Source organism: Caretta caretta, chromosome 1 (genome assembly GCF_965140235.1).
Source record: "Caretta caretta isolate rCarCar2 chromosome 1, rCarCar1.hap1, whole genome shotgun sequence".
Taxonomy (NCBI): Eukaryota; Metazoa; Chordata; order Testudines; family Cheloniidae; genus Caretta; species Caretta caretta.
Window position 1 is genome coordinate 300,269,190 of NC_134206.1, and position 18,123 is coordinate 300,287,312.

The 18,123-nt window shown below is 40.2% G+C and overlaps 1 protein-coding gene across 1 annotated transcript in view; it reads right to left on the reverse strand.

Annotated features, from left to right (window-relative positions):
• Window positions 1–18,123, reverse strand: part of CNTN1 (contactin 1) — a 448,663-nt gene that overhangs the window by 76,618 nt on the left and 353,922 nt on the right. The window contains exons 16-18 of the mRNA XM_048836059.2: window positions 9,552–9,710; window positions 8,110–8,259; window positions 2,478–2,548 (exon numbers count right to left, since the gene is read on the reverse strand). Coding sequence (XP_048692016.2) covers window positions 2,478–2,548; window positions 8,110–8,259; window positions 9,552–9,710 — 380 coding nt within the window. The remainder of the gene's footprint in view (window positions 1–2,477; window positions 2,549–8,109; window positions 8,260–9,551; window positions 9,711–18,123) is intronic.

The following is an 18,123-nucleotide window of genomic DNA, read 5'->3' on the forward strand; positions in this document are numbered from 1 at the left end:
TTCGGGTTTTTTGTGTTTACCTTCAAACACAGATGCCCACTCTGATATCATATTGTCCAGTTCCTCTTTTACGATCAGATGGTCAGCATAAATGTTACGTTGAAATAAGTAGCTATACATTGCTGAACGCCAGGCAATATCCACCAATTCTAGCCCTCAAAAGAGAATGGGAAAGGCTGTCCATGAAGAGAAATGGAGAAAGGCTATGGCCAAATGAAAGACCACTTCTAGTCCTCCACCTCTGCACTTCCTTTGAAACAAGATCTCGAAGAGCTCTGGCTGGATCCCTGAATATCTCACACAAGCCGAGATTATGAATCAGAAAATGCTATAGGTGTTGGCAGCCATATACCCTGTCTCATATTTGGTTCTCGTGCTATTAATTATGACATTATTGGAATAGTATATGCAAATGTGAGTACATTTCTGGGAACAAATACCCTTACCTAAGTCACGCTGTGCTATGTCAGGTGGGCACAGCAAATCTAACCTTAATAGGAAAAAAAACACCCCTTGATAGTTATGCTAGTGGAAAGTTGGATATTCCTGAGAAATAGAAACTCTGCCCACCTAGTTTTAATGGTTAAATGAACTACCTATTACAGAACTGCTGGAAAAACTGACATTCGCTAAGAGAAATAATTGGAATATAAATCTATTTGGGGCCATTAGAAAGAACTAAATGATCTTAGATTTCAGATCTTGCATTAGTCATTATCCTCCTGGTCATAATTTTTTTTAAAATTTAGTCATAGCTTGCAATTATGCAAGTCTCCCTGATGCCAGCACTGCCATGAATACAGGTCTTTACATGCAGTGCAAAATGTATCATTCTTAATCTTTCTCTGAGACAACAGTGTGTATGTCAATATTTTAAAACTAATCTGTCTTGCTCAACTGTGCTTTGCATGTGTTTTTATTTGATTCTCTCTATTCAAAGAGCAATTAAAAACAAAATGAAAATAATAGGAATGGTATATTGTCTAAATGACTGTCTACTGGTATTGAGAAAGATATCTTGAAAACCCATTTTTACAGAATGTTGAAGTTTCCTTTTTTTAAACTTAAGTACAAAAAACACCTTTCTCCCAAATTTGTGGCTAGTTATAACTGTCACAGTTGACAGACTCCTCCCAAGGGGTTTAGTAACCCTAAAATACAGCATTCCACATATACACACTCACGCACAGGTGCAATATGCATACTTTTTTAAACAAACCTGTATTTTCTTAAAGGAGCATCCTTGCTAGGACAATAAAGCAGATGCTGTCAGTCCTAAGTAGGCTTTACGTACTGATTAATCAAAGAGAAAGCATTCTTAGTAGTAGAGGTACATACAGTATGAGCTACATCTGACAGACATATCAACCATTCCTAAAGAAACAAAGATTATATTTTTCACTCTCCATATGATGTTGGGCAAGTGACTAGAAGGGACAACGACAGCAAGATAACTTTGGTTACTTTTTAAAAGTGTAACTTTGTGGCCTCCGATTGCTGGAGGCAAGTATAAACTTCCACAACTCTTTCTTTTACTATATCAAGGAAGGAACTTCTTTCTTTCCCATACTTCATCCTCTGTAGCTTCTTCTTAACTTCTCAGCTCTCCTTTCCATCCCATCCATCTTTAGTTTACATATGATCTTCCTCTCCCCTGCTTTCTTATCCTCTTCTGCTCCATTTTTTCCCTTCTTCCCATTTTCTTGCCTTTCTTCTCTTCATTCCCTGTTTTCAACCTTTACTTCTCTGGCTCTCTATTTCATTGACCGGGCATTTCCAGAAGACTTTTTTTTTCCAGTGGGTGGAATTTTCCAAAGAATTGCTCCAGCCCCAGAAGGAAAACCGTAATACTACATATTCCTACAGTAGACTTTCTAAAGACAGAATATCATGCAGCCACCACTTATTGTGTCTGCAATTTACAAAAAGCTTTGTTTACTGTGAAGCTTTTCTAACACTCAGTGTCATTCTCCAACTCTGCATTCCACTCCAGTTGCAGGTAAGTGTGTGATGTGAGAAGAGCCCATAATTAAAGCTAAAGAGTTCAGCAATGTAGCTGTTAAAACATTTAAGTGAACCTGCTTACTGTTTGGGTTGTGGGCTTCAAAATTAGAATAATACTTGATCCAAAGTAAAATTTAAGTCAAAATCCAAATGCTCCTTTTGAAGTTCTAATAAATTAATCTAGTATCTTAGACTCTGCTTCTGTGTTTTAATCTATGCAATATGTGCCCAGAGCATCAGATAGGTGCCTAAAGCTATATTTTATAAAGATAAATAAATAATCTAAAAGCACACATTTTCTCTTCCTTCTTATGTATTTCAAAAGACAAAGACTGCAAACTTACTTACTGTGGGCCCAACCCTGCCTTCTCTGCAGTCAATGGCAAAACTTCCACTGACTTCAGTGGGAAGAGGATCAGACGCTGCATATCCAGCACAGCACATAATCAATGCAGTTTCATTTTGATACTCACCACCCATGTTATTGTCAGCTCTCGGTTACTCCCACCCCCTCCTCCAACATCAGAAGGAGCCACATTAGGAGCTGGAATAACAGAAAAGACAAGCAACATTTTCTCAGACTTCAGAGCTCTCATTCAAGAGAGAACCATTAATTACTAGCAGTGCCAATGAGCCCATATGGCCCACACAATTACAATAATGATAGCCTGTAATAGCTATGAGAGTCTGTGGTCTTGCCAAGACTAACGTATAGTTTTTGCCACAGGAAAAGTGCCAGTTCTCTCCAGTTATGGTAACTAGGCACTGCTGGTAATAACTCTTTCCTGATTTTGGCCATGTTCACTTTACTTTTTAAATTGGATATTCAGAAACTGAACACGCCCTTCATAGATCTGAGGAGAAAAGCATTTTATTATTCTTATCTTTGCTCACTGTGTGGTCTTTAAAGACTTATGCCTCCATTCAACAAAGACTTAAACACATGCTTCATTTTACACACTCTGTGAATAGCCCACTGATGTCAATGGATTTATTCACTATACATAGAGTTAAGCACATGGATAAGTCTCTACAGGACAGGGACCTTAGTTCTGTTCTCATTCAGGTCAATGGCAAACTACCATTGATCTGAGTGGGTGGAGGATTGGGACTTAAGGCTCCAGTACTCAAAGTAAATTAAACTTCTGATTGTATATATTGTATTTTTATGTTTCATTTAGAAATCTGGAAATTGAAGACTGATATTGTATACTTTGAAAAAAAATCTGCTAAAATTTAATATCTGGGCAGCACCATGGTAAAAAACAGGAAGTTCCTACCATTTCCATTATAATTTACTCCTTTATTTTCACTTGTGTGACACTGACAGCCCTCAATTCCCACTGAATATAGTTGGGGTAAAAGCAAGGTAGTTCTTAAGATGTGCAGGCTCCTTCCTCCCATGGACCTGGTAAGGAAGGTTCCTTGAAACTCATCTCTGCCACGATGACTGCAAAACACTTTCCAAAAGAGAGGCAATTGGTAGTTCTTATTGGACTAAAAATGATAATTTCATTGTTATCTTGTCTGCTCCTGCCCCTTGTTTGTATATCCACCTGTGGTCTTTCATTAATAGGTTGCACAGTTAAGCACTCTGAAGTTAAGAAATGACAGTTAAGGTTGCCCATACAACCTTAAATATGCTCCCAGTGCATGTGCATTATGACATACAGTAATTCCTCCCTTAATATTGTAGTTATGTTCCTGAAAAATGCTACTTTAAGCAAAACAATGTTAAGCGAATCCAATTTCTCCATAAGAATTAATGTAAATGGGGGGGGGTTAGGTTCCAGGGAAATTTTTTTCACCAGACAAATATATATATATATACACACACACACACACAGAGTATAAGTTTTAAACAAATAATGTAATACTGTACACAGCAATGATGATTGTGAAGCTTGGTTGAGGTGGTGAAGTTAGAGGGTGGAAGAAGGTGGGATATTTCCCAGGGAACGCCTTACTGCTAAATGATGAACTAGCATTTGGCTGAGCCTCAAGGGTTAACACATTGTTGTTAATGTAGCCTCACACTCTACAAGGCAGCACAAATGGAGGGAGGGGAGACAGCATGGCAGACAGAGACATACACCCTGTGTGTGTGTGAGAGAGAGATGCGCATTGCCCCTTTAAGTACACTGACACCACTCTAAGTACATTGCCTTTTTAAGTATATCAGGAAGTGAGATAGGAGCTGCGGCCAGCAAGCTCTCTTCCTCCTGAGCCCTGCCATGTCCTCACCCTGCTCTATATGGAGAAGGGGTAAGCAGGGGGCAGAAGCAGGTGGGAGGGGGACATCCTGACATTAACCCTCCTTTCTCCCCCCCCACAAAGCAAGCAGGAGGCTCCCAGGAGTAGCTCCAAGGCAGAGGGCAGGAGCAGCACATGGGAGTGGGGGGAGGGACAGCTGAACTGCCGACAAGTGATAGCCTGCTGGGTGGCTGCCACACAGGGAACTTAGGGGAGCAGGGAGCTGATGGGGGGCTTCCGGTCCACACTGGGGAGCTGATGGGGGGCTTCCTGAAAGCAGTGAACAAAGCAGGCGGTTGCCAAACAACGTTATAAGGGAGCATTGTGCAACTTTAAACGAGCATGTTCCCTAATTGATCAGCAACGTAACAACGAAACAACGTTAACCAGGATGAGTTTAAGTGAGGAATTTTCTGTACTTAACTACATGATCACATAGTTTTTTCTCAAGTAATACATGTTATTATCATACATCACATTTTTTCTACTACTTTGTAAGATGCAAGTTGCACACAGAATGACACAAGACTTTACTCGACAAGGCTAGCGCTCTCCCCTATTTAAACAGCTGGCCAACTGGTGCCTTATACAAGGCCAGGTAGGAACTTTATTTTTTCCCATTTTTAATGTTTTCTTTTGAAAGGAAGACAATGAAATTCAAAAACTAGCATTGAGATGACTTGTAAGTTTGAAAGATCAAGCAGCCCAAATCATATCGGTAGCCTCTGACACCCACTTTGTGCTCACTTAGCACAGGTGTAAATGGCGACCCAAAGTGCAATGCAAGGGATGACTGGGACTAATATATTTATTAATACAACTCAATTAAATGGAGAAGTGCCGAACCTTCATTTTCCTAAAATGAATTGGTTGCAGAGACTTATTGAATTTTAGTGTCTAGGAGCTAAAATATATATAGCTAGTCTTCTAACAGGAAAACCCCAAGAAGTCATTATGTAATTTCAGTGGTACTGAACAAAATAAACAGATTTTAATTTAAACTTATCTTAATTACATGTACAACAAGCATGCAGTTAAAAGCAGCCATTAAAATGAAGGCCATATGCACATGGAAGAAAGAGTGAAGGTTCAGAGATGTTTGTGCCACTGACAATTGTCAGATACCACAGTTAAACTTATGCAATGTGTTATCCATTACTCAGATGGCACAGCAGATTAGTAGCAATGTTTGATCCTGTGTCATATTGAGCAGCTGTTCTTTATAATCAAATAATCAAAATATACTAGCATTGGTTCCAAGCTGTGCAATGAAAATACCTAATACCTTAGGGGTCCTATTCAACACACATTAAACTGAAAAGCCACATATAGCGTCTGGTTCCCATATTAGCGTGAGATTCTAAGCAGGAAATTCAGATGGGGGATGGCACCAGTGATCTCTAATAAGTGCCAACTCATGCTAAGAAATACACTTTCTTCAGTACAGGGGATCCTATCCATTAACATGTTAGTGCATTACATTCTTCGGTTTGTATTCTAAGCAGCATGCATGATTGATGCCATAAAACTTCTATAAATGCCTGCATTAACAGTCCATTTAGATTCACCAGAAGTGCCAGTCATAATATGCCACGGGCAGAAATGCTGCTCCTAGTTGTCCTCCATTCTGCATAGGCAGCGAGACAACCAGCTGAATCTTCCAAAGATATTAAAGGCCTGATGCAAAAGGGGAGGGCATGTCATTCTTTAAATTGGGGAGGAGACTGAAAGAAGTTTCATGAACCCAGCACAAGGCTATTGATGTACATTAAGTATCACAATCCCTCTACATGTGAGGGTTGTTTCCACCCTCCCTTCAGAACAGCAGAGAAATATGAATGGTATGCCAGCACTCCAAGAAGCAAGTGCACATTTATTTTTCAGATCCCTAGGCTCTTGTCCAAATGCAGCTGTGGAGTAAGGAAACATATGACACTAATAGCTAAGTTTATTCGAAGTAATTTCCGTTCACTTTGGTTTTACAGTTTTGTGGATTTTTCTTTCCTGTCTCCACTAACCTGACGAATCAATGCTTCCTTACTCCCTAACAATCTAATTTTTAAAAGACTAAAGGTGATTCTGCTTTTGGTTATTCTTAGCAAAATTTGCAGTGAACAAACATTTAATCTATTTTCCAAATATATATTTCAACTTCAAGTAATGGGACAGCAGCCTTCTAAAAATGATAAAGAACAGGGCTGCAAACTGGAGCTAGTGTTTGTTAAGGTGGATAAAGTGATATGGAAGTCTTGCTGGATATAGACCTTTTTGCAGTGACACATTAGCTCTAAAAGCACTGCTGTTATCTCCTTCAGACAGTCAAAACAGAATATATTATCTTGAATGATATATTCAGCATCTAATTCCTCATTTGGGAGAATTCATTTTATGATGTACCTGTCCCAGCCTACAGGATATGCTTAACTGTGCTCCGAGATCTTAACATTAAGCAATTAGACAGACTGGGGCATGTGTTGTGTTGGATAATGTCATGCCTTTGACACAGCATTAGAAGGCACAAGACCAAACCTTCAATCACAGGGAAGTGGCATTATCCAGTAAAACACACATCCTGGCATGTCTTATGATGAGAATACAGCAAGCTAAGAAACAAATGAACATTTGCTGATTTAAAAAAATATATATATTCTTCCTGCACAAAAACAATAATTAACTAATTTAAAACATACTGCAGAGGATCTCTGAAAGGCGGGAGAAGAAAACATCCTCAATGAATGCAATTTCATGCTGTTTTTCTCTTCTTTGTTAATTTAATTTAATATTTTTACATGAATAAAAGAGTAAGTCATTCTATATGACGTCTGTGTTTCTTGGAGAACTGAGGATACAAGTGTCAGAGCTATAACACAAGTCTGTTTGGGTAATTTCTCACTACTACTGGACAACAGCTAATGTACTGCGATAGGGCCTCCTTCCTTGTCAAGAATTTCCCTCTAACCACCAGTAACAATTGGAAATGAGTTTTATCCTCTCATTCTCTATTTCTGAAATTATTACCGGACCAAGAAGAACTGGGTAATCAGACCAAAGGGGCCCAGTGATTCATGTTAGCCGTGGGTTGAAAGTCAATATTCCAGTAGTCTGAAATCCTACCCTTCTTTCTGTAACTGATATTAGGCTGACCCAGGAGTAGGGGCATAAAACCTTGGGCCGGCAGCTCAGACAGGAGGGATGGTTTGGTTTATAAGCAGTGCTGCTGGAACAAGTAGTCACACCAGTTTCAGAGGGTCCATCACTGGTTGTAGTCTGAAGGACAAGAAGTCTGCCATAAATGGGAAGAGAAGCAACAGGCTGGAAACAACAGGAAGAGACCAGTCTGAGAGCACTAAAAGAGCCAACAGGAATACCGGGCCGAGCCGGATTGGCCAGCTCTATAGTGTACGTGATGAGATTAGCCCAGTAACTGGACATGTGTCTGTGGATAAACTTATTGTAGGAAGTGTGTCTTTAAAACATACAGATACCATTAAATGGTCTAAGCTCCCAAAGCAAGAGATTTGTTAGTCTGATGCGAGTGAAAGACCATAAAATCTTCTCCAGACTTTGGGATCATAGCTAGCCATGGCAGTGAGCTAGTAAAAAACAGCAGTCATTAAAGACAGTGTAAATGTATCATTTGGTGTCAAGACTGCTCATTTTGTTGCCTACTTTGCGGTTGGCACTAGGATATCTGATAATTATTTACTACAGTCAATTATGACTAGTTACACCATTCCATTTGGACTTAAATGCTTTTTTGCACTCTGCTTCTACCAAAATTAATGAAAAGGTAGAAAAATAAAAAGAACATTTAAGCATTTAAAGATATCTCAACAATTTGTGTCTACGTACCAGCTCCTTCTGTTCTAATTCTTTGTGATGGCATACTAGGTTCTCCTATCCCCAAAGTATTCATTGCTGTTATCCGGAATTCATATTCCATCCATGGGATTAAATCAATCACCTTTGCGGTCTCCATATTTCCTTCAATGTTTGGAGGATCTAAATGAAACAAGAGACTGCTTAGAAAGAAACATTTTGCAGTCAGCTGAAAGAATAATCTGAGTTTCTGTGGTTTCTCCCTCCTCTCTGTTTGTAATCAGCCACCTAGACGAACACTACATTATAAAACAGGTTCTCTCTTTTGTACAAGCAGTTCTGGCAGAGAATGAGGAATTGAAATCTATGAGATTATCTGGGATAAACCTTTACAAGATCACAAATTGCAATTGCAAGTGGATGAGTGGTGGAGGCAGTCTCAATAATTGCACACCGGACCTTGAGACATCTGGACATTTCTCCTATGGAATAATGCACTGAGAAAGCTGGAATGCAACTATATTTCATGTAACAATCAAATGCTTTTGAAGCTCATAATCCTGGAATTTCACTCACAGTTCTGAAAGTTAAATACGAAGTTAAGTAAGTGCCAACGGGCTAGCCAGGCATAGATGGAAAGATCCGTCAACTATCCAGGAATGGTACATAGAGTTTGATTAGAAGTTAGCACCTTGGTTTGGAGGAAGCTGAGGGATTTGAAAGGTCCTAGCTGGGAGGGGAGTCAATGTTGAATGAGTTTGTGGGATGTGTGTGGTGGGAAGGGGAATGGCAAGGTAAGGCATATATACTAATATTAATTGTTAAAATAATATATAACAACAAATATTACTATACATTCTAGAATAGGCCTGGTCCTGCAATGCTCACACTCCCAGTGATCTTAATGGGATTTAGGGGTCAATAAAGCTGGGTATGTTTCTAAGGCATCTATCACTGTGGTATCAAAGCATAACTTAGATGAAAAGTTATAACTGAACTATTAAAATTCTATTATATTTGACAGGCAAAAGATTAATTTGTGATGACCTAACTCGCAAGAAAAAGATTTTAGACATTCCATTTGATTAAAGGAGTGTGATTAGGCATAACAAAAGGAATGAAACGTTAATTCTATAGACCCAGAATAAATTATTCAAAAATTAAATGTGCTGAGTGGGAAAGAAATATTTTCATGGTTGAGAATCTGCACTACTTACTTGGTGGGCAGAATCTCTGCATGTGATTGGCTCATATTAATTCCCAGAATTTAGAAGTGTTTAAGATAAGCAGTTTTGCTGAAGAAATGTATTTTGACATAAAATATTTTCTAAAGAATAAGGCCATGATCCCGGAAAGGCTTATGTATTCAACTTCACATATTGTTAGTCGTCCAGTAAGGAATGTATAAAATTAAGCACATGTAAGATGAGTCAAAAGTTAATCTATTGATTTTATTAGTTTAATACTACCCTTACCTGTTTTGGCATCTTTCCATTCCTCAGAAAGAAAAGTCTTTGACTGGATAGTGTACTTTGAAATAGGGCTATGATTGTCTGTTCCACGACTCCAAGTAAGTGTCACAGAAGTGTCTTTAATATCTTCTATTCTCAACCCCCCAGGGGGACCTGGAGGACCTAAAAAGCACATTTGGCAATTTACAGATTAAATAATACTTTTAAAAATAAAGGGTTTCCTAACTAATGTCTAACAATCTATTTAAACGTTATATAAGATTTCTATTCTCACATTCCCTTAAGAACTGTTTGAAGAATGGGCAATATAATCACGTCTTTATAATCTTCATAAAATGATTCAGCTGATTTCTGCATTTGCATCTAAAAGATACTAAAAGTTATAGCTATTAATGATAGCTAATCCTTTCTAAAGTCCACCTAAAACTTGGATGGTCTTATCCCAAAACAACAGACTCATGAACTGAGGACATGATAATATTTGCTAAAGTGAACAGCAATTTTTTCCAAGCCCACATTTTCAGAGTACTTACTGTTATTATGGAAGCACTCCTTTACTCTCACAATTGGTTCATAAAATTCAAGCATCATAAGATACATGTGTTGTGCCATGCCTTACTCAACTCCAAGAAGAGAACTACATGGCTGCCTGGAACATACAGGTCAAAAACCACAGGTGACTAGGACTCTTAGCAGTCTAGACTAGAAAGTTAAACAGAGGACAGTGATGCAATGTGTGTGTGTGTGTGTAGGAATCTTGATCTGTAAAAGACACCATGAAAGTCAGAAGTCCATGCTAAAAATAAACTCCTTGCCCGATAGCGCTGTGATCATCAGCTTTGGCACATGCATGCGAATTTTGCTTGCAGGTTGTTTCACACAACTTATTTTATCCTGCTTGCATTTGCTTTGGACATTAGGATCAAATTACAAGAAAAAATTAGTGAAGTAAGAAAAGCAGAGACAATGCATTAAAACCTCTAAAATGAGACTTGCTGATTCCCTTTCCATGATTAACAGCTTGCCAAATCTCATCTATGATTCAATTAATTACTCCAACAATCTTTCAGGAGATTACAGCAAATGTCACATGGTATCTTCAGAAGAATAAGGGGACTTGTCTCTTTTTATTGTGCAGACCTGGAAACTACCAGGCTCCAAGCAAATGCAGTGATAGCTTCTTTATAATTTATTTTGATTTGAAAACAAGAGAAATCTCATAAATAAACCAATTATTGACCAATTTTAACAAAGAAGCAGAAATAACTTATGATATTACAGACCTGAATCTAACCTCCCACTAATCACTCAGAAATAAAATGCCTGCTGTAAGATGACGACTTCATCATACTATCAACTATGGAAGAAGATCTCCAGAGAAGTGGACATCTTCTGGATCCCCTGGGGGACTAACTTGAAGGGGAAAGGAGTCCAGGAGAGCTGGCTGTATTTCAAGGAATCCCTGTTGAGGTTACAGGGACAAACCATCCCAATGAGTCGAAAGAATAGTAAATATGGCAGGTGACCAGCTTGGCTTAATGGTGAAATCTTAACGGATCTTAAACATAAAAAAGAAGCTTACAAGAAGTGGAAGGTTGGACATATGACCAGGGAAGAGTATAAAAATATTGCTCGGGCATGTAGGAATGTTATCAGGAGGGCCAAATCGCACCTGGAGCTGCAGCTAGCCAGAGATGTCAAGAGTAACAAGAAGGGTTTCTTCAGGTATGTTGGCAAAAAGAAGAAAGCCAAGGAATGTGTGGGCCCCTTACTGAATGAGGGAGGCAAACTAGTGACAGAGGATGTGGAAAAAGCTAATGTACTCAATGCTTTTTTTGCCTCTGTTTTCACTAACAAGGTCAGCTCCCAGACTGCTACGCTGGGCATCACAAAATGGGGAAGAGATGGACAGCCCTCTGTGGAGATAGAGGTGGTTAGGGACTATTTAGAAAAGCTGGACGTGCACAAGTCCATGGGGCCGGACGAGTTGCATCCGAGAGTGCTGAAGGAACTGGCGGCTGTGATTGCAGAGCCATTGGCCATTATCTTTGAAAACTCGTGGCGAACCGGGGAAGTCCCGGATGACTGGAAAAAGGCTAATGTAGTGCCAATCTTTAAAAAAGGGAAGAAGGAGGATCCTGGGAACTACAGGCCAGTCAGCCTCACTTCAGTCCCTGGGAAAATCATGGAGCAGGTCCTCAAAGAATCAATCCTGAAGCACTTGCATGAGAGGAAAGTGATCAGGAACAGCCAGCATGGATTCACCAAGGGAAGGTCATGCCTGACTAATCTAATCACCTTCTATGATGAGATTACTGGTTCTGTGGATGAAGGGAAAGCAGTGGATGTATTGTTTCTTGACTTTAGCAAAGCTTTTGACACGGTCTCCCACAGTATTCTTGTCAGCAAGTTAAGGAAGTATGGGCTGGATGAATGCATTACAAGGTGGGTAGAAAGCTGGCTAGATTGTCGGGCTCAACGGGTAGTTATCAATGGCTCCATGTCTAGTTGGCAGCCGGTATCAAGTGGAGTGCCCCAAGGGTCGGTCCTGGGGCCGGTTTTGTTCAATATCTTCATAAATGATCTGGAGGATGGTGTGGATTGCACTCTCAGCAAATTTGCGGATGATACTAAACTGGGAGGAGTGGTAGATACGCTGGAGGGGAGGGATAGGATACAGAAGGACCTAGACAAATTGGAGGATTGGGCCAAAAGAAATCTGATGAGGTTCAATAAGGATAAGTGCAGGGTCCTGCACTTAGGACGGAAGAACCCAATGCACAGCTACAGACTAGGGACCGAATGGCTAGGCAGCAGTTCTGCGGAAAAGGACCTAGGGGTGACAGTGGACGAGAAGCTGGATATGAGTCAGCAGTGTGCCCTTGTTGCCAAGAAGGCCAATGGCATTTTGGGATGTATAAGTAGGGGCATAGCGAGCAGATCGAGGGACGTGATCGTTCCCCTCTATTCGACATTGGTGAGGCCTCATCTGGAGTACTGTGTCCAGTTTTGGGCCCCACACTTCAAGAAGGATGTGGATAAATTGGAGAGAGTCCAGCAAAGGGCAACAAAAATGATTAGGGGTCTGGAACACATGACTTATGAGGAGAGGCTGAGGGAGCTGGGATTGTTTAGCCTGCAGAAGAGAAGAATGAGGGGGGATTTGATAGCTGCTTTCAACTACCTGAAAGGGGGTTCCAAAGAGGATGGCTCTAGACTGTTCTCAATGGTATCAGATGACAGAACGAGGAGTAATGGTCTCAAGCTGCAGTGGGGGAGGTTTAGATTGGATATTAGGAAAAACTTTTTCACTAAGAGGGTGGTGAAACACTGGAATGCGTTACCTAGGGAGGTGGTAGAATCTCCTTCCTTAGAGGTTTTTAAGGTCAGGCTTGACAAAGCCCTGGTTGGGATGATTTAACTGGGAATTGGTCCTGCTTCGAGCAGGGGGTTGGACTAGATGACCTTCTGGGGTCCCTTCCAACCCTTATATTCTATGATTCTATGATTCTATGATTCTACAAAGCTACTACAAGACATGGGACCTACAGATAAACCTGGACAAAATAAAAATCAAGATATTTCAGAAGAATACCCTAAACAAACCCCAGTCCCATCTAGCGGCACCAAAACCACTTAGAGAGAAAGCGAGAGAGGAAAAAAAAATGCATCTGCTCTACAGCCTTAGTTAACAGCCAGTTGGCTTTTAGCTTATGTTGTAGAGGATCATGCACTAAGCTCCAAAGGCCCCAGGTTTGATCCGACCTGCTGACGACCAGGGTCTGTCGGCATCACACTAAGTTATACATAATAAATGCAGCAGAGAGCTTCAGACTGGCTACCAAGGAATTGTGGGTATTCTGTGCCATTAAGGTACTGCACGAGAGATACCACCCCCCAGGAAAATTATAGCTAAATTTTTTTTCACCAGCATGATCCAATTTCTGTAAGGAAGTGAAATCTGGGGTCCATCCTTAGCAATTGATTAGCCTGACTGGGTTAAAACCCCAACAGAAACTCTACTTTTGAAGTTCTACAAACAAATACTCCATGTGCACAGGAACTCCAGCAACAACAGCTGCAGACCAGATCTGGGTCATTTCCCTCTGCTAACCAACATACACCAAAGAATATTGAGTGACCTCTCCACCAAAGAAGCAAACACTCACTCTTCTGCAAAGTACAAGAGTATTTAGAACTTGTCCGATATGAAAACACAATCCGCTCCTATATATCATTGCTCCCTGGTCTCAAAAACTTCCACCCCGACCTGCGGAGCAAACAACACTACCCCAATCTGAAAAGTACTCAGAAAGCTAGGCCAGAACATAAAATAACAATATAGAGTCATTGGGAAGAAAAAATTAAAACTAGCAACAAGCTAAACCGATACAAATCATAGCACAGAAATATTATGCTTGCAGAGTCTCCCCAAATTCAGAAACAGTGATCATAAGGTGGAAATTGGAAGGCTCAAGGCAAAGTCTAAACCTACAGATGAGTGACTGTGTAGCCAAGAGTATGACAAAGGAGAGACTGAGACAGGGAGACTTTCTACTCCTGCATCTCAAACACAAGGAAATGTGAAAAAAGATATTTCCTTAAATGATCAGGAATCATAAAAGATACTTCATCATAAAGTGCTGCAGAAAAAAACCCCTGTGTCTGCCTGACTTTGGGAGAAAGGGAAGAAATGACAGAGATGGAATCACATCATGCTACATAGCAACCTGTCACCAAATCAGGGGTGACATACTGGCCCCACTGCAGTCCCATTTACTTCAGCAGGGCCAGGATTTCATTCTAGCAATGACAAATAGACACAGGGGATCTATATATGGTACTTTTGTGGTTCCATTTCCGGAACGCCTTACAATCTTTGATGTGCTGATATCAAAAGCCCCCAAACAGTGTGTAGCCCCATTCTGGGTGGACTGTACCCACCTATGACAGATGCCTAAGAGGTTGGCCTTTTTCTTACACTTTAGCAACATTCATACATCATCTCATGCTTATAAAGTCTTATTGACTTGAACTTAATTTTTCCACTGCTTGATAGACACCTTAAAATATTTTTTTTTATGTAACGGTTGAGACAACAGCATTTTTCTAAGAATTCTTCCTGTTCCACAGCTTTCTTTAATACAGAGCTTAAAATAGCAATCTAAAAATATTTTAAGTACAGTAATTGTTTCGTTTTAAACTGAGTCAGCAATGGTTTCATAAATATAGGGTCCTTTAAACAGAATCTGGACAGAATATTTTGTTTTGTAGCACTTTTTTCCCATCCTAAAACTGCTTACGTAAGTTATTTTATTTTTTAAAAATTGTATTTGTCCTCTATTTTATAATTACTATATGTTGTTGGCTTTGAAAGTTTACACCTTATAACTAAAATAATAATTTCCTTGAAAGACAATATTTTTCATTTATAGAATGAGGTGCCTTTGTAAATCTCATTCGGTGCCTATCTGTATCTTGAGGTGCTTAAATACCTGTGTAAATCTGGCCCTAAATGAATACTACAGCAGTAAGCCTGAACAAAATAACCTAATAGTAACCATCAAACATCTCCAGTGTAATGCCAGGCAAATTTTCCAATCCCTACACTGAACTGAATACTGCTCTTTTTCCTATATACATTGAAAACTTAATATACAATTAAAAACAAAACCTCATTTGTGTCTTTCTTTAGCTATTGAAGTTAAACTGCATTATTTGGCAACTATTTCTTCTTTTTGACATTCTCCATGGTTTATAGTTCAACTTGGGGGAACAAACTTTAGTTCTACTTTTGATTTGGCAAAGATTCATTTTCATTGGGCCAAAATGTTTAGGGAAGTGAACAGTCTAGGTTATCATGAAACAGTCATCAGTTGTATGCTGTGAGAAATAGAACAACATGGTCACCAAAATAATTTATTCATGTTATACCCAGTTTCTCTTACACCTGGAAAGCAGAAGTGAAGCTGGAAAGGACATATATTTTTGCTATCCTGGTTAGATCTGCTATCTCAATCTAAAACATATGCAGGATCCTTCAGGCTCAGGTCTATGATCTCCGGTCTGGATCCCTGTCTGTCACTTATAAAAGCCAAGGGTAAATTGCTAACACATTTGGATGAATGGATCCCTTAGGGAGAGCACAGCGCTAGATAGCCAATCTTCAACTTTTGTTAAAAGTCATCTCTTGATATCAAAGACATACCTAGTTATTACCAACTCTTGAACCTTTCCAAGAGAAGGTGACTGAAAAGGTCATCAGCTGAGTAAGTTCAGAGTTTCTAGTTTCTGACTGTGGCATGGCACAGAGATGGCCCTGTTTGTGAAGACTGATGCCAAACAACTCTCCTTACTAGTACTGCTAGATCTATCATTTGCTTTTGACATGAGTGATCACAATGTTCTGCTAGCCCACCTGCACAGACGGAGCTGGACAGGATTGTTCTACAGTGGTTCCATTTGTTTTTATGGAACTCTTTCAATCAGTGGGGCTGGGAGAAGATGCATCTGCCCCAAGGCCCTCTTCTTTGGTATCTTTTATGGGGTGCCTTTCTCACCTGCGCGATTCAGTGTTAAACCATTCAGAGAACTGATTCAATGGTATGGTCTTCAGAACACTGTAAAACCCCTATTGACATCACCATATCTCCTCATCACCTCAGCAGTTCCATTATCCTAACTGTGATGTCAGAAGGGATGTAACATTAATCCAGATAAATGGATGTATTGTTTGTAGGACAGGGAAAACATTTAGAGGAGACTGTATGTACAGTGGCTTTTATTCTAATACTTCACCTATGAGACATATTCTATTTCACCTGCCTCTGTATTACCACTGATCTGTGAACCGTTTTATTGTCAAGCTTCTCCACTGACATTGTAGTGACAATGCCACTTTCGTCACATTGGCCAGACATGGCTCAGTGTTGAGCACTCCCAGAGTCCCACTGATGTCAATGGGGGAGGGGATCTTAGCCCCACGTGGACTCTCGCAATCCTGTAGAACCTGTACACCGAGTGCAACACTGGTGGCAGGGTCTTTCATAGTATTTCACTATGTGAACGGTAATAATTCTACTCCCTACATACTGCGTTTGAAGGAGAAATATATCCAACAGGATATTCCCTTATTTAAAAAGAAAGTGTTGCCTACTATTATCGTAATATCAAGCCATATAAATGGACTATCCCTTTCCTTCCAAAGGAGTCTTCTGTAATGTCAGATTATTCATCCAATTGAAATTATATCTACGCTACTCAGGGCCGTCCCTAAGGGGAGTGCAGGGCCTGGGACATAGGTGCCGAGTTTCTAATCTGCTGGGGGGTGCTCCCTGTGGCTCTGCCAGGCCCCGCCCCACTCCACTCCTTCCCCTAAGGCCCCACCCTGCCTCTTCCCCACCCAGTTCCACCCCCTCCCCCGAGCCGTTGCACCCTCACTCCTCTCCCCTCCTCCCCAGCACCTCCTGATGCTGCGAAATATCTGATCCGCAGTAGGCGCTGAGAGGGAGGGGGAGGTTCTGGTAGGGAGGGCTCCTCCTCGCCCCCCCACCTGCCTCTGCTGGCCTCCTTACCCAGCTCACCCACCCACCTCCCGCCACACTTCCCCACCGGTTGGGCCCCTCAAAGCATGGGGCCTGGGTGATCACCCCGATTCACCGTACCCAAGGGATGGCTCTGACTCTACTATTACAATGTCAGTAGAAACTTTTCATTTGCTGTTATTAACCAAAGGAAATTAAATAAAAAAAGGTTTCAACAATGTTAAAACTTAACAGACCCTAAAAATGAAGGAAATTCAGAATCAAGGTATAAACTGTCCTTTAGCTACCATACTGCTGTCTAACATACCTGGTAAGTGGGGCAAAATATACTACCTATGCTGCCCCATGCATCAGGTATGTCATTTTTGAAATACCGACATTCCAGAGCATCAGCACTTCACAGCATGCTGTTGCTGTCTGCAGAAAAGTTGCATGTGAAGGCCAGAAAAACCAGATTAACTCACCCTGTTGAACCTATGCATTGTAACAGATCTTGTAAGATACCTACCATACGAGCAAGCACACTGTTCTGAGACCACGGCAATACTTAGGGACAGAGGGATGAGTTAATGATGGAGTGATAGCCTTCACTCCAAATTTCTTTGTTTCAATCATTTAAACATCAGCAGTACTTTTACTGTAATGTTTCGTTTCATGCACAATATACAATTCAGTGAAGCATTATGAATGGCTGTTTCAAAATTTCTTTTAGTAGACAAACAGGAATGACACCATTTCCTCACTCTGTTTTGAGAAGTTTTGTTATAAAAACCAAATTAAAGTGTCTTGAAAATATTATATCAGGAAAAAAACATGATAATTAATCTTTATACTTATACAGGAAATGCATTAGAAGCACACTGGATACACTAACAGTACACACACATTTAAATACCTTCTAGAATCACAATCATGAGCAGATTGTAAGGTGTTCAAATATTAATTTCCTCCTAACTTTAATTTCCATCAATTCTTGATGAGAAATAAAATGGTTTTAATGAAGAAAAAAACAATTCATACCAGTCTGCTAA